The sequence below is a fragment of the Agelaius phoeniceus genome, chromosome 21 (assembly GCF_051311805.1).
Source record: "Agelaius phoeniceus isolate bAgePho1 chromosome 21, bAgePho1.hap1, whole genome shotgun sequence".
NCBI classification, from domain to species: Eukaryota; Metazoa; Chordata; class Aves; order Passeriformes; family Icteridae; genus Agelaius; species Agelaius phoeniceus.
In genome coordinates, this window is record NC_135285.1 from 7,188,923 (window position 1) to 7,210,294 (window position 21,372).

The following is a 21,372-nucleotide window of genomic DNA, read 5'->3' on the forward strand; positions in this document are numbered from 1 at the left end:
GCTAGACAGCAGCCAGCAGCAGTCAGGAAATGCTCTGCCTTCTCCTGGGCACTGCACAAGTACCACTGAACTGTCACTGAGACACCAACCCTCCACCCCTTTCTCCAAGGCTGAAAATACTATAGGGATGGAAGTGCAGACTCATTTCTTAAGTTTGGGGTTTTTTCTCTAAATTTTCAGCCACAACAGAACCAATGGTAACAATTCTGAGTTAAGGGGAGGAAGAACTGTTGAATAGAAGAGCCCCTCCAGCAATGTTCCTTTCTGTGCCTTTTTGCTGGCATAGTGAATGTACCAGAATTACCTTTTATAAAAATGGTCATTTCTGATCACTGTTCATTTATTTATTAGCCAAAGTAACACACCCACAACCAACACAGCCAAACCCTGCTTGTAGAAAATTACCAAATATGAAAAAGTTCCTGTTAGTAACATTTCTCTCCCACCCTCATTCTCAAAATTACACCTTAAGTCCAGACTCAAGAACAGTATCACAAGGACATTTTCAAAGGTCCAACCAGCACTTCATTGCAGTTTTTTCCAAACAGACTCTTCATGCTGCTGCAGTATCACTTATCTGGGGTAAACTACAGAAACTGGGATATCACTGTTTGTACTTCTTGTCTGCTCTTTTTAGAAAGCCAGACATTCTTGAGCTGAAGCTGCTGGAGTGCAAGGCAAGTGCTCTGGCCCTGTCTGAGGGTGTCCAGGCAGCTGCCAGTGCCAGCAGGAGGAGGGTCCTGCAATTCCCAGTTTCCCCCCTTGCTGACCTCACCAGCCATCTCTGGAAGTGGACGGATTCTGCCCAGCAGAATTTGCAACCAGCAGTACAGAAATGCACTAAAAGACACTAATACTGACAAGGTCAGGGTTCTGTTTCCATGAGCAACTCAATCCAGTTGGAGCTCACACATTCAGTAACTGTGGTAAAGCACACTGGGTACAAAAAACAACCGAACAGTGTAGCAAGATTCAGGAGCTTGGAAAGGAATAAATTAGGAATCACTAGAACCACTAAACTTCTTGGGCCTGTCCCCTGGTGAACTGCAAGTTCCCATTTGTCCCAGTCAGTCTCTGTCTCAGCCCTGTCTCAAGGGAGAGGTGCCTCTACAGGCTGGAAGGAGGTGGCCAGCAGCAGAGCATGGCCACAACTCAAGGTGCCAACAAGGTGGAGAAGAGTCAGAGCCTGTTAAAATTAACAGCATGTGAGCTAGTCTTGGATAGAGAGAAAAACACCCAAGAGGCAGATGATTTTCCTGCTACAGACAACCATCATCAGGGCAATGGGGTATCTTGCTAGTCACCTGATAGTGCTTAATTTTCAGGGGAATCTTCAGCATTAGATCTCATTCTGAAAATTAAAAAAAGGCAAGTAACACTGCCTTTAACCAGTTCATCAAGTAACAACTCCAGACATCTCAGAGAGAACAGGGAGGGGTTTGAGGGAAGCAGGATGGAAGGCCAACCCCTTCCTCTCCCCTCTGCGAGAAGATTCCCACCAGGATCCCCTCCGCTGCTAGGACGACTTAAGGGGCACTTCACCAACCATTCCGTGGAAGTCCTTTGCCAAAGTTGTCTTCGGTGTTGGTGTGGAGCAGAGGCAAAGCCTGGGGCCGTGCCGGGCTAGTGCGGGCGGCTGCTGGACTCGAGGTGGGAGCGCTTGCCGGCCGCCAGCACAGCGGCGCTCTCCGCCTGCTCCGGGAACGGCCGCTTGTACGTCCGGCCGTGCCCGTTCAGCGCCCCCCGCTGCCACTTGCAGATGTCCCCGTTCAGGATGTCCTGGATGTGCTGCACGATCAGGTTTATGGCAACTGCAGAGAGGAACGGGGAATAGAGGACGTGAAGGCTCTCCTGGATGAGTTATCTAGAAGATGTGGAGCATCCAGCCCTGCTCAAGTTTTAACAAGCCCTTAAATGAAATTCTGCCTGCTGTCTGCAAAGAGGTCAGACCTCAACAGGTCACTTTTGCAGCCCTCCACAGGCTGAGCAGCTCCCTCCCCTCCAGCAAAACCCCTTCCTCAGGAGCAGGCACTCCTCCTGCTCTCTTCCCAGCCCCAAAGGTGTCTCCCCAGGGAAATGAGGGAACCCCTTTTACCCATGTTGTCAACGCCTCTGGGGATGATCACATCTGCATACTTCTTTGTCTGCAAAACAGAAACAGTGGTGGAGGAGGCTGTTAATGGGAAAAGTCAGCTTCATTCCAGGAAGAAGCAACCAGAAAACTGGGCAAAGATGGAAGTGCTCCAGGGATGTAAGTTAAAGCTCTCTCTCATGGTAACAACCTAAATAAATTCCAATATCATACTGGCAAATGTGCACTGGATTTAAGCTCAGGGACTCTTCTTACTCCCTGTGCAGAGAATTACCAGGCAGAAACAGCAGGTCAGGTGTGGAGTCCTTTGCTTTTACCATTTGAGCTGCCTTCAAACACTGCCCATGTCAGGCAAGCTTTGTTTGCCAAGAGCTGGTTTTAATCAGCATTTCGCAAGGCATTGTAAATCTCTGCTGAGAGCCAAGGTAGCCAACGTTCATGTGAAATTCCTGCCTGCCTCTGATAACATTTTATTGATCTTTAGCGCTCCTGCTTTTTCTTCCTCCCCACAGCTCAAAAAAGCCGACAAATTCAGCATTTCTAATGAGTAGTTTTAGAATCCCAGAATTCCTTTGATCTAGGGCAAGAGGCGCCTGAGTTAGCCTTTTCCAATTTATTTAATACACATACTGGATTTTGTTCTCATAGGGCTTTTTTACAAATTAATTTGATTATTTTAGTACCTAAATTGGCCTCACACTACATGGTGTAGCAAGCAGAGCTAGAATGTTCGGCCCCAGGTTTTCACCAGTGTTCCCTCTGAGAAAGACTGTTGGAAACCAAGCTTTTCTTTCTTCCTACCACACTTAAGAATAAACTGAGAGTGGGAGTCTTTCATTCAGAGAGACCCATACTTAAATAGCCCCAGCAGCTAGCAGTGAGAAAACCTGCTTGAGGCATTTCCACGGTGCTTTGCCAGCAGAAGAGACCATTTCAGTTCCTTAACAACCAGCTTGAAATGGTTGAAGACATGAGGCAGAGAGGAGAACGTGGGATTTGTGAAACACAAATACCAAAAGTCACCACTACTGCCCCTACAGCAGCTAATTCCCAGACAACCCTGCTCCTCTACCCCTCCCCAAAAAAAGAAAATCCCACAAATGAAATTAGTGAGAGGCTTCGTACCGGTAAGCAGAACTCCTCAAAGGCAGGCTTGACAAATGTGGTGTACTGGGTGAGGATCTGCTCCAGGTCCCTCCCACGCTTCATATCTCGCAGAACTGGGAAGGAGAGATAAAAGCCCTGACTGTTGTCCCATGGTGGGGACGGATAAGGAGCGGGGGCATGGCAGGGCTTTACCTCTGCGGGACAGCCGGACGTCAGAGTCCGTGTCCACAAAGAGCCGCAGGTGGAACATGTCCCGAATGTCCTGGCTGTAGAACACCAGGATCCCCTCAAAGAGAACAACATCAGCAGGATACACCACCGTCGTCTCTGCCAACCTGCCAGGAGGGAACACCCAGAGCTGTTAAACAGGCTCTGTCCCCAGGCTGGGGACACCCCCACACAGCCCAGATAAAGGCAGAGCCTACCGAGAATGTGTCACGAAGTCGTACGTTGGTACCTCAACCGTTTTGCCCTCAACAATGTTTTTCAGGGTTGAATGCATCAATTCGTTATCGAAGGCATCTGCGGGAGGAAAGTTCAAAGAGAAGGACTTTCAGATGCTGTTGCAGCAAATGATCTGCTCAGATTTTTCCAGACCCAAAGGAAAAACCCTCTGCCCAGTATTTCACCAGGAAAAAAGGAACTTGGAGCCCATTCTTTCCTACCACTAGCACCACAGAACTCTCTGCCCAAGTGACAATGGCTGTGTTTGGTTTCAGAGATAAGGAAGAGACAGTTTGCTGTTCACAAGCAACTACAACGCAATGAAATTAATAGCTCAAAGGTGAAGCCGGTCATTTTATAATTTTATCAACCCGCTTAGTAATTGCGCAATTTTGTGCAACTTTGTTCATCTGTTAATCAAGAGCCAATTGGAAAACCCCAGGCATCTTTCATGGTTTCCATTACCCACCCAACAGGCACCAGACTTCAGCCAAGGGCAGCTCCCTGTCCCGCCTACAATCCACAGCACTCCCCCGGGCAAGGGGAGCAGCTGTTTGTGTGGACAAGAAGTAACAGGAAAGGATTTGGGGAATGATGTGGTTCATTAGGGAGCCTCTCAAGAGCAGGCAGTGGAGCAGGGAGCAGGCTGGGATGCTCAGCACCTCTGCACGGCTCCAGAAGGGCCGTCAGTAACAACGGGCACAAGGGAAGGACAAATGGATGTTCTGCTGGGGGAAAGCACATTTCTGTTCTCCAACACTTCCCATTTCCTACAGGGACTTCCCGTAAGACCCAGCTGCGCTCCGAGCACGGACCAAACCCTGCTGGGGCCGGGCCGGTGGCGGCTCACCCGGGTGGTCGAAGTTGTACTGTCCCTTGAGGGCTTTGGCCTGCTGCTCGGCCGTCAGCACCTTGTAGAAGCTGTCCTGGCTGAGGATCAGCACCTTGCGCTGCCGCTGCTCCACCTCGTTCTGCCCCAGCAGCTCCATGATCTTCTCGCATACTGTGGACTGAGCGGGACGGGGGCTCAGCCGGGGCGGGGGGACCCCGACCCTTCCCGCGGCCCGGCCCCCAGCCCGCCCTCAGCCCGGGGCGCAGCCTGGGGCCGCCGCCGGCGATGCCCCTGCGGGCGCCGCGCAGGTCCCGCGCCGCGCGGGCTGCCCGGGAGCGAGCCCCGGCAGGGTTCCGGCAGGGCCCCGGCACGGCGGGCTCACCTTGCCGCTGGCGGTGCCGCCGCTGACGCCGATGAGGAAGGGCTTGGGGTGCGGCCGCTCCGCGTCCGGGCCGCCGGCGGACGCCATGGCGGGATGGACGGCGGGGGGCGGGGCCGGAGGTGGAGCGGGCCGGGGGGCGGGGCCTGGGTGAGGGCGTGACCGTGAGGGGGCGTGGCCACGTGCGCTGAGCGCGGCGGGCTCAGCCCCGGGGCCGGAGCACCGGCACGGACAGACGGACAGATGGACAGCCGGACGGCTCTGGCTTGTTACAGACAACGCTGTCTTACCCAGACACCTGTGTGAGCGCGTGTATGAGAGTGCGTCTGTCCCCAGCTGTGTGTTTGACACCTGTACCCATGTGCATGTGTACATCTGTTCCGTGTATTTTACACCTGTTCCCTGTGTTTTACACCTGTACCCGTGTGCATGTGTACACCTGTTCCATCCGTGTTTGACACCTGTAGCCACGTGTGTGTGTACCTGAGTCCCCTGAGTCTTACACCTGTACCCATGTTTCACACCTGTTCCCATGTGTGTTTGACATCTGTTCCCGAGTGCAGGTGTGTGCAGAGCGCGGTACACAGGAACTGTGAAGAAACACCTGAAGGTCCAACACAGAGACACCAGGACGCATAAATACACATATGGGTAAGACACCTACACACAGTGTGTGCACACACATCCTGTGCGTGGGTGCGATAGAGATAGCCGCACACACATGCTAAATATTAATAGCTATAGCTACAATATGCAGAATTTTATATACATTTTGTATATAAGTAGAGCCGGAACACACCCCACATTCTACATGTAAATACAATATTCTAAAATAAAACCAAATCATATGTTTAAACGCGAACAAATTGAAGCTCCTTGACTGCCCTGCGCTCAGCACCGGCTCCACGGGCCGGACGGACCCGGAGCCGCTGTCCAGCCCCGTTTGCCTGCCCGGGTCGCGGCCCCCTGCGCACCCAGAGCCCCAGAGGTGCTGCAGGCCGGGCCGGCCGGTGCGCCGCCCACAGGCGCTGGGCAAACAGCGGGTCAATGATTAACCGGCCCGGCTGCGCGCCCGCCGCCCGCGCGGGGCCACGCGGGGCTCGGGGGCCGCGGCGGGGCCGGACCGGGCCGGGCCCGAGCGGCGGCGGTTGGGACCCCGCGGGCACCGGCGTGAGTGGGGCCGGGGATGGGGCGCTGGGGGGAACACGAGGGCAGCCCCATGGCACCCTGAATCGGGGGTGACCGTGCCAGGAGCGTCCCGTCCCATCAGAGTCTCCCTGTCCCCGCAGGCCTCTCCGCGGATGGACGGCGAGCCGCCAGCCGGGCCCCAGGCCCGCGGCCCCGCCGCGCGGGGAGCGGAGCCGGGGGACGGCACCGGGGCGGCCGGGGCTCCCACCGGGACGGCTGGGGCTCCCACCGGGACGGCCGGGGGGCTGTCTACCCCCGGGGCTCCCACCGGGACGGCCGGGGCGCTGCCCACCCCCGGCACACGCAGCGACGCCTCCGCAGCCCCCGGCGACAGGCCCGTGGCCGTGTCGGTGGTCTCCAACTCAGCCTTCGAGGGGGCCCCTCCACCCTACTCGCCCCCGGACCCCAAGAGCTTCCACCTCCTGTACCCGCCGTTCCCAGCCGGCTATTCCCAGCAAGGCCCTGTCATTTACCCGCCGGGGCCGGGACCGCGGCCCTTCCCAGCCCCGGGCTTCCCCCCCGGGCCGCTGCCCTACAGCGCGGTACGTATCCCCCACCCCGGTGTGCTGCTGCCCCTCACCCCTTATCTCCCTGCCGGGTTTGTGGGGCTCCCGCGGCGCCCTGAGCAGCACAGCCCCGGCGGGGAGCACCTCGGGCTCCCTCAGCTCTAACCTCCCCCGTGCCGCAGTACCACCCGCAGCCGGGGCCCTCACCCGCCGGCCGCGGGCACCAGCGGCCCAAGGACTACACGGTGGAGTCGGTGCTGGTGACCCTCTTCTGCTGCCTGATCACCGGGGTCATGGCCCTCGTCTACTCCCACGAGGTAAGCAAGGACTCACCTGGCAGCCCCGAAGCCCCTCCTGGTGCTGCGGGTCTCTTCTAAGCGCTCCCCTTCTCCCCCTGCCCCAGACCCGGGCTGCGCTCGCCCGTGGGGACATGGCCCAGGCGTACCTGGCATCCAAAAAAGCGCAGTCGCTGGTCCTCATCAGCCTCCTCTTCGGGTTGTTCGCCTCCATCAGCTGGATCGTCTACGTGCTGGTGTCCCTGTACCTGTGACAAGGACCCTGAGCCCCAGGGTGCCAAGAGCTCCTGGTGGCTCCACCCTGGGGGGGTGTGGGGCACGGGCAGGTGAAGTTGCCACAGCCTTGTGTAGAAATGAGTGACAGTGAAGTGTTTTTGGGGCTGCGGGGCAGCATCCGTCCTTCCCGGCAGGGCGAGGAGCTGCCCCGGAGCCTTCAGACACCTGCTCAGCCCAGGGCAGGAGGAGCCCGGAGCAGGGAGATGCTGCATCCTGCTGGATCCAGCTCTGGGCAGCGAGCTGTGTCGGATCCATGGGCGGGATCAGGCTCTGCTGCAGGATGCTGAATCCCATTGCCCTGGGCTCTCACTTGGAGCTGCCAATGGGACTCAGGTGCAGAGGGAGCATCTTGTAGGATTGGGCCTGGAGGTGGAGCAGAAGTAACAGGTGTGTGGGAAGCCCTCGCTGGTCATTAATAGTGTGAGAAGATACAAACTCATGTATGCAGTTCTACAGTAATTCTGCACACACACCCCCCACCATACAACACCCCCCCTGTATTGCCACCTCTTGCTGCTTCCAGACTGAAATAAAATACAGCTGTAGCCAAAACTTGTTTTCTCTGCATACTAAGGGCCTACATCTCCCCTTGCCATGGCCTTTGCCCACCACAAAATTCAGGGTCAGTTCTCCTGCAACAGCTGAAATCAGGGTTTTCCCAAGGGCAGGTGGGCACCAGGGAAGGGGAATCTCCCCACGGCCCTGGCCTGGGTGTGCCACTGGCTGGGCAGTTTGGGGGCACACTGAGCTGTGGGCAGACCCCTCGTGCTGAGCTGATTCCCTGGGATGCAGCCCCACATTCCAGCCCTGGCGCGGGGGGCGCGTGCTCGGTCAGTGTCTGGGCACTCTCCTCCTGAGCTGGCCCGTGACAATTATTTCCAGAGGAATTTTGAACCCTGTCCAGGACTGAAATAGCTCCATGGAGGGGTTATTTATAGCCCTTGGCTGCGGGCACACGGCCATGCACGGGCTGGGCACACGCTGGGAGCTGGGCAGCCAAAACCCTGACACGGGGACACCAGAGCCCAGGGAAGGTGACAGGAGAAGATGTCCCCTCCCAAGTGTATGGCTTGTATTGGGGCAAAGCCATCTTGGCAGAGAGAGGGAAGAAATTTATAGTGAAAAAATAAAGGGGGAAAGAGGCACAGGCATAGGAAAACCACGGGGGGCACATGAGAAAACACAAAGCCACACCAGCGCCAGAGGCGGATTCGATTGTCACTTTAATCCACAGACTGTGCATGCACTGTAAACAGGATCATCAGGCAGGCTCGTTACTGGTGTTTTATTTGTCTTTAATATAAAAGTTACAGGTCTGAAATGTTTGCAGGAAGATGCCACCATGAGGGTTAGTGGTAAATCTATAATACAACGGAGCTTGGGGGAGAGGCCCGGGGCAGGGGGCTGGTGACTGGGGACATGGCTTCTCCCCACTCCCTGCCCCGTGTGGAGAGGGCACTCAGACTCTTCCCTCTCCCCAAAAAGAGGTGATGGCCTTGGGGATGCTGCCTGCAAGATGGGAACACACTCATGGCCAGTCTTGCACAAGGATGTTCTGGGTTTCTGCTCCCCAGGGACTGCTCCTGGAGAGTGGGGGGGGGGTCTCTGGTCAGCAAACCTGAAGCTGCTCCAGGCAAGGGGACCCTTCTCTAAGGTCCCTCCAGCCCTGAGAGCCTGGCCTGAGGGTGGGACACGAGCCAGGAGCTGTGGCTGGGACACTGCTCAGCTGGGGATGACAGCAGAGAAAGGGGTGAAGGGGGAGGAAAGCTGGGGGGCACTCAGACCTCCCATCCCCATCCCCATGGGCTGAGCCTCTGGCTCTGGGGGCTTGGCAGAGGGCAGAGACCAAGACCTCCTTTGGTGCTAACTGGGCTGGTGGGCTCAAGTGCAGGGAAGAACCTGGACACGGCTCCTGCTGGTTGGGAAGGGACCCATCAGGATCACCAAGTCCAACTCCTGGCCCTGCACAGGACAACCCAAAAATCCCATCCAAACACTTCTTGATCTCAGACAGGCTTGGTGCTGTGCCCCACCACCCTCTGGGGGGAGAACTCTCCTGATTTCCATCGGAAACCTCCCTGCCACAGCTGCAGCCATTCCCTTGGGTCCTGTCACTGCACCTGCCCCTTGTGAGGCTGCTGAAGACCACAATGTCCCCCCTCAGTCTCCTCCGGGCTGAACAAACCAAGTGCCCTCAGCTGCTCCTCATGTGGCCCCTCCAGACCCTTCCCCATCCTTGTGGCCTCCTTTGGATGCTCCCAAATAGCTTAATATCTTTTTTTTATATCGTGGTGCCCAAGTTTAGTGTTGTCAGCAAAGTTCCTTGGTATCCCTTCCAGTCCTGTGTCCAGGTTGTCAGTGAAGATGCTGAAGAGCACAGGGCCAGGGGTGGAGCCCTGTGGAACCCCAGTCACTGCCGGTTTCGGGGTGTCCTGTGTGCCCAAGCCACCTGCTCACTCCTCAGGTAACAGGGTCACTCAGCTGGATGAAGAGAAGCTGCCCCCTCCTGTCCCTCTGAACCCCAGGGCTGTGATTCCAGAGCCACCAGCACACACAGCCCTCCCAGGACAGCCTGGCCACTGCACCCAAGGGCTCCTCAGAGCCACCAGGGGGAAGCCCACACCACATCCTGGGTGTATTCATCACCCTTTGCACCATGCTGGGCTTTTAAAAGATCTTATTTACAAAGGAAACATGGATATTACTTCCTGGGAAGCCTTTGGGGATTGCAAAGCCTTGGCTGGACAGAACACACAGCTCCAATGCCCTCAGTGCCATGAAAATAAACCCATTTTGAAGTGCTCTGGCTCAAACACCGTAGTTCAGCATGAAAAATTCCTGCTCCTCCTGCTCTGGGGCTGCACAGAACTGTGTAGGACCCCACACTGCCCTTCCCCAGATGCCCTCATGGGCAGGGGTCTCTCTGTGCTTGGCCACTGTGTGAGCCACGTGCCTGAGTGTTCAGGAAAATAACCAAGCAGGGTAGAACCCCAGGCTGTCACTCCCTCCTGAGAGCCAGGCAGAGCTGGCCAAGGCTTTGCAATCTGTCTGGAGAAGAAAAGGAGCGCAGCTCTGATTCACCCAGAACAAACAGAGGCTTTAGCAGGCACAGAGCTGCTATTGAGAAATAAATTAAGGATGCTCTGTGAAACTCCATGTCTGTATTCCTTGGGAGCTGCTGCCCTAAACCTGCAGGATTTTGTCAGAACCGTGTAAAAACCCGTGACCACGTGACAGGGAGCTGAGGAGGGTCTGGCAAAACCTGCAGGACACACTCACACCCACAATCCAACTGCAAACCACTGGAGCAGGACAGAGATGTGAGATGGGCAGGATGGGACACAGAGGGGGGACAGAAGGGCTGAATAAGGCACACTGAACAGATTGGGGTTAACACTGTGTGTGTGGGAAATGACACCCCTGCCTTGCCCTTCCACGCTGGGCTGTCCCTGCCCTGCTGGCGGCAGCATGGCAGGACTGGGGACAGGGACTGGCTGGGGGTCCTGCCAAAGCACAGCTCTCAAAGCACAGCACTGAGGGTCCCAACAGAGACCCCCAGAGAAAAACATTTGGCAACAGAGAGAGGAGAGGAGAGGAGAGGAGAGGAGAGAGGAGTGGGTGGGAGGACAGGGTGGCTCAGCTGGGCACAGGGCTCCTTCCTGGTTCCCACTTCCAACCCAGAACTGGCTCCTTCAGGAGGCTCCTGCCCCTGCTCTGCAGCCAGTGCCCACCTGGCTGCCCCGAGCCTCCTTTATCCAGCACTCGGAACAACATTGTCACTGGTTGTGGATTTTATACACACTGGTTTGAACTTGTCTTTTGTTTTTGTTTTTTTTTTTCCTATAAACTCATCGGTATTCAGACATGCATCAAAAATCCCCAGGGGGTTCTAAACACTAGGTATGTACAGTCTGTATGCTACAGCATTTCCTGTGCAAAAGCTAAGTACCATCGCTAAGAGACACGGGGGCACAGGCAGGTGACCCCCCAGGACGTGGGCAGTCCGTGTTTCCAGGTTCAGAGGGATTTACTGTTGCTTAAATAACGACATCTGAGAGGAGGAGGGGGGTGTGATGACTGGAGATGGCGGGTCCCTGCCCACATTTTCAGTGCCTCTTCTGTATCTACAACCGGTGCCTTCCTCCCGGGAAGAAGGCCCAGAGATCTGGGGGGAGCCGAGACCCCTGTAAACACAAGCAGCTCTCTGGAAGCAGAGCTCCTCTGGCAGGCAGCAGGAGACACTTCCATCCTCACGAACACGTTGGGAAGGTGGCATTGCAGGGGAGACTCCAACCCTTGGCTTCCACGGCCGCTGCTGCCCGACGCCGCTCCGGAGATGAGTCAGTGGGTGCTGAGCTCCTGCTGCCCCTGCTCGGAATGGAAACAAGAGCCAGGGTACACCTGAATGCAACAGGCCAGCAAACCAGCAGCACGCTGGCGTGGGACACTCCTTCCACACAGCTCTGTCCCCCGGGTTAAAGCTGGTTCATGGCACAGAGGGGCGGGAGGAGGAGGAGGGCGAGTGCAGCGAGCACCGGCCGATCTCTGCCCTCGGCGGCTGCGCCGGCGCCTCCGCGCCCGGCATCGCCACCCCCAGGGCTGGCTGCCAGCTGGGAGGGAGGGTGTGTCATCCAGTGACAGGTACAAACATTCAACTCCAGTCTCATAGCTGCCCTCGGCGCCTCTGCGGAGCGATTCTCCTCGCACAACCCCTCCTCCTAGGTTTTCTCTTCCCGATCTGTTTTCCGCCTCGTGATGTTCCGCGGTTTGATTTTCAGGGACAGTTCCCACAGGGCCTCCTCTGCCAGGTGGTCGCTGAAGTCGTTGAAGAATGACACTATGTCGTCGTTCCTTTTGATGTCGTAATGTCTGGAAAACCACAGAGGAGCTGCAGTTACACAAGGGCTGCCTGGGGTCCTCTCCTGCCTTTGGGCCACCCCTGTCCCTGTCCTGCTCTGAGGACACCCAGCACTGTGTGTGGGCTGTGCCCTGTACTCATGGCAGTGGTGTCACACCACAAAGGGGAAAACCTGCTGCCGAATTGAGGGGAAAAAGGCACTTATCACACAGAAATCAGCAGTTAGATCTGCTGCCTCTGCTGCAAGACAGCACTGAAGAAAACCCCAAATACCCCAGAGATCACAGGAACCAGCAACGGCAAAACCTGAAGGCAAAAGTTATCTGGATCTCAAAACTAATATCAGAAAAATGCCCTTACAATGTTTATCTAACCTAGAGAGGGAAGGAGACTGATTAGAGTCCTGTTGTTCCCAGCTCTCCTTCCAGCTCCCTTCCCCTTGCACAGGGGTTTCCATGTCCACCCCCTGCCCCAGTCCCCACCGTGGTGCCCCAAAGCCACCTCTGAGCCCCACTGCTGCACTTACACTTGCTGGAAGCACCTCATGCTGTCCAGGATGTTAAACTGCTGCCAGCGCTTGGAAAAGTTCACTTTGCTGTCAATGTAATCAGGGTTTCCCAGATGGACAAAGGTCAGGTCCTGCAGAATCAGGCCTCTGAAAGAGGGAAAGGGGCAGCAGGCCAAGGGAGCAGGCAAACAGAAACAGAGGTTAGTCACAAAGGGCAGGGTGGCCAGCCAAAAGGCAGCCCAACAAAATCCAACAGCCTCCCCCTGCCACCAGAATGGCAACCTCATCCAGAGGGAAACATTCCCCAGCAGCAGATCCAAAGGAGTTTAGATGCAAACACCCCCAGCTGGCCACCCTGCCCCAGCCAAACTGCTCCAGAGAGCACCCAGGGGCTGATGTGGCACGGTGCTGCCTCACCCCAGGTGCTGGGCAAAAGGCAAGGGCTGAGCTCAGCAGCAGCTGCTGAGAAATCCTTGAAGGAGCCATTTTAATGTGCAGAACAGTGTCAGGGGAAGGAGCTGCACTCACAGGTAGGGGATGCAGGGAGGCTCCACATCAGCCAGGGCCGCTCGGTAGGCGCGGAAGGACGAGGAGCTGTCGATCAGGGTGCAGTACTCAGCCAGGCCCTGCAGGACACAGATCCCCTGCTGACACCCCTGCTGCAAAGCCACTCTCCTTGTCACCTCCCTCCTGAGAGCCACACAGAGCAGGGAGGTGGTGCCATCCTGCAAACACCTCCAGCTGATTTACTCAGGGTGTTCGCGTGGAACATTGCTGCCTTCAGCCTCCCCTGGCCTTGGGGTGCAGGAGGAGGAGGAGGAGGAGGAGGAGGAGGAGGCTGTTGTTCCCTGTGACTGTGCTGGCACTCCTGCAGCTGTCAGAATGCCCAGCCACACTGAAGGCTTCCAGCACTGTGGCATTTTACCCACTGGAGAGGAGTTATCCGCCATCCCTCCACCCTGGGACACTGCTGGGATGTAAAACCACTCAGCTGTTTGACACATAACCACACTCAGCCTTCCCCCAAAGATCACAGGCCCCACTGCTCCTCACCTCTGAGGTTTGCTTCTGCCACTCCAGCCTTCGGATGGGTGCAGAATCCAGTGCAGAAAGAATGGCCAGATAGGAATTAAAATTATTCAGCTTTCGTAAGTGCTGCGAAGAGGGAGAATATTCCAGTTACTTGAGAGCTCTGAAAAGCCTTCTAGCGTCAAACAGCTCTACCAAGAAGAGGGCCCCACTCCCCTGCTCCTTTAAACAGCAGTGTGTGTGATTCACAGGAAAAAACAAGCCAGTACCTTCATAATCTTTATAAATTTAAGGAGCAGCCTCTCTCGGTCCTGGGCTTTCTCTTGTAGCATAATTATTGAACGGACCCTGGAAGAACAGACAGAATAAAAGATAAACCTACTTAAGCAGAGATCAGATTTCCTCTAGTTTCATTAAGAAAACTGATCACTAATAGGGATGGGCCAATGCTAAAAAGTTCACAATACCTCCCACTTAAATGGAGCACTCTAATCCACAGCAAAGACAGGATACTTTCACAGAGGGCATTTATTTGCAAGGGGAATGTTTATTTCAAGAGCTCAGTGATACTGATAATTAATTCCTCTGGATTACAAGACCCTCCTTATTTTATTTCTGCTGTGCTCTGGAGTCTTAGATGAGTGCTCTGCATCTACTTCCTGGCCAAAAATACACATTATCCCATTTGTAACAAAGGAACCCAAGTCTATGAGGAATACTTGGAATATCTGCAAGGCATTGGAGGTTAGGCACAGTTCAGTGCCATGGCTGTTCTGAGCTCCTTACCAGTAGGACATGTTATTAAAGTGCTCTGTGAACTGTGTCAGGTTGGGACTCTTCTCTTCATTTTGTTCCTTTGCCCAAAGCAGAACTTCTGGAATCTGCCAAGGAAGGAGAGGGGTGGAAAAATACCACACATTAAAATGGGATTTCTACCCCAAGGTTCCCAGCTGCAGCCTTTGTTCACAGCCACTTGCTGGCACAAGATCAGCTGTGTCCTACAATCCAGCAGGTGTCTGGGAGAGCTGGCAGGGAACACCAGACACTGCAGAAGGTCTAAACCCTCCCACTGCCCTCAGCCCATCCACATCTCTGTACCTCAATTTTATAGAAGAGTTCAGCATCCAGCAGGGTCAGCTGCTCAGCTATTTCATGACTGTGGAAATCATGCAGTGTCCCTGGCCTGTGGAAAACAACCAGGAAGTACCAAGGCTCAGAAAATGTGACCTGTTTTCTTATCTTGTATTTTGAACTGAGGAAACTCTTGTGCTCCCAGGGAAGGGATGCCCTGGCTCTCAGAGGACACAGATATGGTCACATACACCTCCCCTCACCTGGCTGCCACCCCTCTGGCTGCGAGAGGTTTGATGGAGTTGGCGTAGCTCAGCATTTTCTTCTGGTCCACCTTATCCAGGATGTTCTTGCGCAGCACCCTGGCCAGGCTCAGCTCCCCACTGCACACCAGCCTGAACACCAGGTCCATCAGCAGCTTGAGGATTTCCTCTGTCAATTCCACCAAGCTGGGAGGAAGGTGGAAAACAAAGAGAAGGCATCAGAGCTGAGACACTGAGCTCTGGGTTTTCTATCTGTACTGAGTCTCACTGCTCCTTCCTACCAGCAGAACTGGGTGACTGAAATTGCTCTTCTTCCCAGCTCTTTCTTTACAAGAGATTCCCCTTTTACTTGTTATTTTCAAACCACTGACCCAGTCAGGACACACAGGAAGAATCTGTTCTTCCAACAGAGTTCAGCACTACAGGTGTCTCACTGGTCAGAGTTGGGGGATTTCAGCTGTCATTACAGATTGGGTTAAAAAAATACATCTTCCCTAAAAACCACATTTTCCCACTGCCAGATTTCTTTGAGTAACTGACTCTACATCCCATAATAAAGAAGAGAACTCACCACAGCTCATCCACCACTCTCACCAGCACGAAGAAGGTGTTCTTACTGACTCTCTTCTTGAACGTGTCCGGGAAGTGGCAAAACTTCTCATATGTTGGTTGTAAATTAAAGAATTAACTCAGTGTAGCCAGACCAGCATCAGTGCAATTCCCAACTGCCTCAAGGAATCATAAAATCATTGAATGATTGGGGTGGAAGGGACCTTAATAATCATCCAGTTCCACTCCCTACCATGGGCAGGGACACCTTCCACTGTCCCAGGTTGCTCAGAGCTCCATCCAGCCTTGCCTTGGACACTGCCAGGGATGAGGCACCCACATTGGAACACTGTTCTGTCCTGATGGAAACTGGTGTTTGATTTCCAGGAGATAAGGGACACTGATATGGCTCTGAGATGGCATTAAACTGACACCAGCTGCTGGTAGCAGGGGGTGTGAGGAGGAACTGACACCTCGCAGAACTGAGAGCAGGTGTACCCTGAAATTGTTCTCTCTAAGGTGGCATTTAATGAGCAGCACTTCCCCACAGTGATCTCCCCCACTGGTCTGTGACATCTGCTCTCCACAGATCTCAGATGTCACCTCCACCTTCCTGGCTGCCCAATCTGCTGCAAGGAGGACAGCGAGAGGGGCGACAGCACAGGCTGCAAAACCTTCTGCCAGGTGGACAAAGGGACAGAGAACAAGGTTATCAGTAAGGCAGCACTGGCAGGGCCTGCAGGGGTACCCCAGGCTGGATTGTCACCTGGCTGAGCCGTGCTGTGTCCCTGGCTGCTGATCCCAGAGCAGCAGCTCTGCTGCAGATGGCACTGACGAGCTGCAGCAGGACACGGTGACGTCAGGCTCCCTCTGACGTGGCTGCACAGCCACCAGAGCCACCAGAGCCAGACCCTGCCCTGCTCTGCTGGCAGGGAACAGAGCCAAGGGCAAGGAAAGGCAGCAGGGTGCTCAGGGAGAGGCCCTCTCCATCCTCTGCCAGGAATGCTCACCCTGCACATCAGGGCCCTGCCTCGTCACCAGGTACAAGCTCAGCTCAGGACTGGGAGGCCAAGAGCATCTTCAGGGCTGAGTTTATTGCAGTAAGAGAGAGAAAGCCTTGATGGTTTAATCACCTCTAATATTAAACTACACTTTCCCACACAGGCAGTACCCATGGCCTCTCTGGAAGGCAGAAGGTTCTCTGGTCCCCACTCTATAAATGAGATGTCCCAAATAAAAGACCAGTTTCCCAGTGACACACAAAAAACCTGAATTGCTCCTCTACCCTGCCAGGACCCCTCAGGAGACAACTCAGGTCCAGTATCCACTGTGGCTGGACCTGCCCTGCAGTAATTCCCACTGGAGAGAGTGGAGGTGAAGGGATTCCTGCCTGGGACACCATCAGGGCCAGCACATCACTGACCATGCTGCCAGCAGGCTTTTGACCAAAAACCTTGCCACCAGCTCCCTCCACACTGACCATCCAGCTCTGATTCCTGATGGGAGTGAACTGCCTCTGATAAAAGGATATCTGTACTGCAGCTTCTTGATGAGTTCTTCAGGGGTAATGAATGTCCTGTATGTGGTCAGAAAGGCTTCACAGTACAGCACCAGATCTAGGCAAAAAAGCAAGAAAGCTTCAGTCAACTCTGCTTTCAGAAAAAGGAGCTTCTTGTGAGGTTGAATGCAGATGTAGAGAGGAGGACAGGGACACATTTTGGTGTGAGTGAACTTCCCAGGAAGGCTGTGCTGTTGGTCCTTACCAGCAGATGGACCCTTTGGCACAAGAGCAGCAGTGACACTGCCCTGTCCCCGCCGGCCTGGCCCTGGCTCCCACTCAGGCTTGTGCCTCATAAAAGGGTCAGTGAAAAACACCTGCTTGTGGGACAGGAGCTATCAATAACATGTCACAGAAAAACATCGTTCAGACCTTGGGGATGCTTAAAAAAGAAGATCTGATGGCAACAGGTGATGCCTGCTCTGCCTTTGGTGCTCAGGCAGGTCACTCTGCCCTCCCAATGAGGAACACACGTGTTTCAACACATGCTGTGGTGCTGCAGATCCTCTGCCCTTGCTGAGTTCCAGGAAATCCATCCCAGGACAGTGTAAATAGAAGATTATTTCCAGCCAAAAGAAAAGCAAATTGCACTGCAAAAACTGATGCTGCCTCAACAGAGATGTGGTGCACACAGCCTGTGCTGATTCACCTGGAATTGCAAAGGCTCTGGGCATTATCATGGGCACAGAGGATGGAATTTGAAGAAAGCACAAATTGCAAACTGGAATGCAGACGTCAGGTGAAGACTGCAGAGCACTTGCAGTGCCAGTGCCTGATCCCTGTGGACAGGAGTGCCAAAATGGGAGCATTAGGCACTAGTGGCAGCACAGAGCAGGGGCAGGGCAGCAGGGTGTGCAGGGGATGGCTCCCTGCCCCTGCCAGGAGCACAGCACCAGGGACAGACAGAGCAAGAGCTCCTGCTGTGCCTGCCCAGGCTGGGCTGTACATGCAGGGCTTGTTCCAGCCAGAACTGGCATCACCCCACAGCCACGTGCTGTAACAGCCACTGCTGGGAGGTGGAAGGAGCAGGGCACAGAGGGAGAGCTCTGCCTCTCTACCTGCAGTGCTTCCCTTGGCAGGAGCCTCACCTTCCTCCTGCCCTGAAATCAGGGAGTGCTGCTGCCTCTGGGTTACAGACAACACCAGGCTTTGTCCAGCTCTAACCCTGCACTCACAGCAAGTGTGTCTGGCTGTGAGCACTTAACTGACCAGGGATTTTATTCCTGAAGACCACAAGTCTCTCTTTATTCCTTATGCCATTTAGCTTTTTCAGAAACTCAAATGGACAAGAAGCATCATGCAGCAGGGCGTGGAGTTACATTTATTCTGGGTTCCCATCTGCCCAAAAGGCAACGTGAGGTAATACAGCTGGTCTGCTCTGGCACTTGAAGCTGCCAAGAAATTCATCTTTAAAGGAAAGCCTCTTAACTCTACCCCTCTGTGCCGTTTGGCTGATTGATTTACAAGCCTGGAATTCTTCTCATTGTAAGCTTAATTCATTAACCCTCTCAGTCACCCAAGCAGAGGGTTAGCATAGCACAAATTCCTCTGTGCTCCATTCAGCTCTGCCTTGGCAGGCTGAGCTCAGGCACTGGAACTGTCGCCTGCCCCAGCTCCTCCACCCAGCTCTGCACAGCTGCACCACTGGGCACATTAAATCCTGCTCTGGCTTCTCCCAGCTCTGAAAGGTTTTGCACAGCTCTCACCCCACTGCCTGCAGAGCCCTCAGAGCCCCCTGTTCATGAACTGGAGGTCCAGCACTCACCCCTTACCCAGCAGCTGTCTTTCAGCAGGAACAGCAGGGGAGTTTTTGGTTGTGATGCTTGTTCCAGAGAACAGAGCAGTTTCTCTATCCCACTTTCTGCATGTTTATAAGGGGTATTTCCACCATCTCATTTAGACTGTTTTTTTAACATACATTTCCAGCCTTGGCACAATCAACTGCTTCCTCCTCTCTGGTGTGTTCCTAACTTTGGTCCTTTCTGCCTGCATTCTATGCCCATGCAGACTGGGAAACACAGCTGTCAGGGGAAGGATTTTCTGGCTAGCTGAATGGTGCTGGTAAGTAATTGCAAACATCTTATGCCACAGTAAACCCCCTGTCATTTAAAAATGTACATGAAAGGTATTTCCCCTTTGACTATCAACCTCTAAACTGAGCACTGAGCGATTCAGAGGGTTAGGGCTTTGCCTCCCAGGAGATAAGGAGATCAATCCTGGTTAAGGCCATCAGCACAAATGTGTTTGGCAGGTTCAAATCACTCTCTGGAAACACTGCAAAGGCTGTCTTTGCCACAGGTCTTGGAAAGGAGCTGCTTCATGTGTGTGGTGCCTGGGTTTGGACAGATGAAGAGGGGTTTTAACAAATCTGGAGCTCAGGGTTGCTAATGTGCCCTTCTCCTCCTCCACATCTCCTTTGTACTGTGGATTCCCTCTCTGAACTGGTCTGGGTGGCTGCCAGGACACAAGTGGTACAGAGTGGGACAGGAGGTGGCACAGGAAACTGAAAATACAGAGTGTCAGCAGAGCAGCACCTGGGCAGCCTCCCAGTGCCCATGGGTACTGCATTAGACCCAAACCAATATCCCTTTTTTCCTGCTTTGATGCAACAACCATTCCATAACTCCCACATCACCGCTGCCCTGAAATTCAAAGGACAAGGAGCAACTCTGGAAACAAGATCCATGCACAGCAGGCTGGTCACAACTGCAGGGACACAACACAGCACTGTCACTGCTGTGCCTCATCCTCCAGATCCAGGCAAGGGCTGGGGGGAGTTAATCCCATCCCTGCTGCTAAATGGAACCACCAGGGGCTTATCCAGCTGACCTCCATCTCCCAGAGATAAACACAACCCCCCAGGCTCAGAGGATCCCTGCAGACTCCCCCAGCCCAGCTGTCAGTGGCCCTGGGGCAGAGGAGAGGCAGCCAGAGCCGTGCCAGGCTGTGCCAGGCCGTGCCAGGCCATGCAGGCTGTGCCAGGCTGTGCCAGGCCGTGCAGGCTGTGCCAGGCCGTGCAGGCTGTGCCGGGCTGTGCCGGGCCGTGCCGGGCCGTGCCAGGCTGTGCCAGGCTGTGCCAGGCTGTGCAGGCCGTGCCAGGCCGTGCAGGCCGTGCCAAGCTGTGCCAGGCCGTGCCAAGCTGTGCCAGGCTGTGCAGGCCGTGCCAGGCCGTGCCAGGCTGTGCCAGGCCGTGCCACGCTGTGCAGGCCGTGCAGGCCGTGCCAGGCTGTGCCAGGCTGTGCCAGGCCGTGCAGGCTGTGCCAGGCCGTGACAAGCCGTGCCAGGCTGTGCAGGCCGTGCCAGGCCATGCCATGCTGTGCAGGCTGTGCCAGGCTGTGCCAAGCTGTGCCAGGCTGTGCAGGCTGTGCCAGGCTGTGCCAGGCCGTGCAGGCTGTGCCAGGCCGTGCTGGCTGTGCCAAGCCGTGCAGGCCGTGCCAGGCCGTGCAGGCCGTGCCAGGCCGTGTCAGGCCGTGTCAGGCTGTGCCAGGCCATGCAGGCCGTGCCAGGCTGTGCCAGGCCGTGTCAGGCCGTGCCAGGCCGTGCCAGGCTGTGCCAGGCTGTGCCAGGCTGCCCCACCTACCTTTCCTGTCGGTCTCTGTGGCGTGCACCAAGAGAATGTCTCCAGATCCACCACGGACATCTGGCCCATCATCCCCCTGCAATGGCAACACAACCACGTTAGGCACAGCCCAAGCTCCCTTAGGCCTGGTTTAACATTGCTGAGATTCCAGCTCAGCAACAACTGGCAGCACACAAAATGTTCCTGGCACTGCTGGCAGCACAAGCTGGGACATGGACTTCAGTGCTGGGATAATCCTGGAATCTGCAATGAGCATTTGGAGCCCCACATGAGGAGCTGGGCTGATCCTTACTCAGGGTCTCCCTAAGGCCAGGTTGTGGAGCTCAGGGAAGGCTGAACCTTCTGCCCAGAGGAGAATGAGCAGAAATGCCACAAATCCTCCCAGAAGACCATTAGCAGGGCAGCAGCACTGTGTGAACTGTCTCAGAGTGCAGGATCACGTAGCACAGTGGCTCTGGGGTGGGAGGTCATGCATTCAACTTGCATGCTCCTGGAACATCAAAACCCAGCAGTTAATTCCCTAATCTGGGGCCATTTGGCCAGAGGTCACCTGAAATGATCCAATAACTGGCAGAAGAAAACAGCCCTGCTAATTGCTTGACCCCTGCATTACCACTCTCTAAAACACATCTTTCTTCTAGCTACTGCATCTCATAACTCAAAATATGCAAAACTGATCCACCACTCAGCCAGCAGTTCACACACTGCAGGAAGCAGCTCCCAGTGACAGCTCTATACTGCTTCAAACATGTAGATCAAAAAGAAAAGAAAGAAAAAGGACACTAAGACACAGATCTGCTAATCCCAAATGTTCAGAAATCACTGATTTTTGTATG

General features: G+C 54.9%; 3 protein-coding genes across 8 annotated transcripts in view; 1 reads left to right on the forward strand and 2 right to left on the reverse strand.

Moving 5' to 3' along the window:
• Window positions 1-322: 322 nt before the first annotated feature.
• On the reverse strand, window positions 323-4,999 carry UCK1 (uridine-cytidine kinase 1). Its single transcript, XM_054646627.2, has 7 exons — window positions 4,858-4,999; window positions 4,494-4,653; window positions 3,625-3,721; window positions 3,392-3,534; window positions 3,218-3,312; window positions 2,096-2,144; window positions 323-1,811 (listed from the first exon to the last, which is right to left on the reverse strand). The coding sequence occupies exons 1-7, from the start codon at window positions 4,942-4,944 to the stop codon at window positions 1,624-1,626; spliced, it is 819 nt and encodes a 272-aa protein (XP_054502602.1). The 5' UTR covers window positions 4,945-4,999; the 3' UTR covers window positions 323-1,623.
• A 1,156-nt stretch (window positions 5,000-6,155) lies between these two features.
• Window positions 6,156-7,189, forward strand: PRRT1B (proline rich transmembrane protein 1B). The gene is made up of 4 exons (XM_054646661.2): window positions 6,156-6,234; window positions 6,316-6,584; window positions 6,731-6,865; window positions 6,952-7,189. Exons 1-4 carry the CDS (start codon window positions 6,156-6,158, stop codon window positions 7,096-7,098), a joined length of 630 nt encoding a protein of 209 aa, XP_054502636.2. The 3' UTR covers window positions 7,099-7,189.
• Window positions 7,190-8,320: 1,131 nt separating this feature from the next.
• The window catches only part of RAPGEF1 (Rap guanine nucleotide exchange factor 1), an 84,913-nt gene continuing 71,861 nt past the window's right edge, over window positions 8,321-21,372 (reverse strand). For all 6 annotated transcript variants that reach the window (XM_077189039.1, XM_077189038.1, XM_077189037.1 and 3 more), the window contains 11 exons: window positions 20,537-20,612; window positions 16,926-17,014; window positions 15,421-15,509; window positions 14,850-15,035; window positions 14,614-14,698; window positions 14,302-14,396; window positions 13,785-13,863; window positions 13,540-13,641; window positions 13,015-13,112; window positions 12,505-12,633; window positions 8,321-11,989 (listed from right to left, as the gene is read on the reverse strand). In XM_077189039.1, coding sequence (XP_077045154.1) covers window positions 11,839-11,989; window positions 12,505-12,633; window positions 13,015-13,112; window positions 13,540-13,641; window positions 13,785-13,863; window positions 14,302-14,396; window positions 14,614-14,698; window positions 14,850-15,035; window positions 15,421-15,509; window positions 16,926-17,014; window positions 20,537-20,612 — 1,179 coding nt within the window. In that variant the 3' untranslated portion in view covers window positions 8,321-11,838. The remainder of the gene's footprint in view (window positions 11,990-12,504; window positions 12,634-13,014; window positions 13,113-13,539; window positions 13,642-13,784; window positions 13,864-14,301; window positions 14,397-14,613; window positions 14,699-14,849; window positions 15,036-15,420; window positions 15,510-16,925; window positions 17,015-20,536; window positions 20,613-21,372) is intronic.

Excerpts from the sequence above, each read along its gene's own strand:
- PRRT1B (XM_054646661.2), top strand. The coding sequence starts at position 6,156 with ATGGACGGCGAGCCGCCAGCCGGGCCCCAGGCCCGCGGCCCCGCCGCG. Across the intron at positions 6,235-6,315 it reads GCCGGGGGACGGCACCGGGG|CGGCCGGGGCGCTGCCCACC; the intron begins CGGCCGGGGCTC and ends CTCCCACCGGGA. Across the intron at positions 6,585-6,730 it reads GGCCGCTGCCCTACAGCGCG|TACCACCCGCAGCCGGGGCC; the intron begins GTACGTATCCCC and ends CCCGTGCCGCAG.
- UCK1 (XM_054646627.2), bottom strand. The coding sequence starts at position 4,944 with ATGGCGTCCGCCGGCGGCCCGGACGCGGAGCGGCCGCACCCCAAGCCC. Across the intron at positions 3,313-3,391 it reads CGTCCGGCTGTCCCGCAGAG|TTCTGCGAGATATGAAGCGT; the intron begins GTAAAGCCCTGC and ends TCTCCTTCCCAG. Across the intron at positions 1,812-2,095 it reads CAGAGGCGTTGACAACATGG|TTGCCATAAACCTGATCGTG; the intron begins GTAAAAGGGGTT and ends TCCTCTCTGCAG.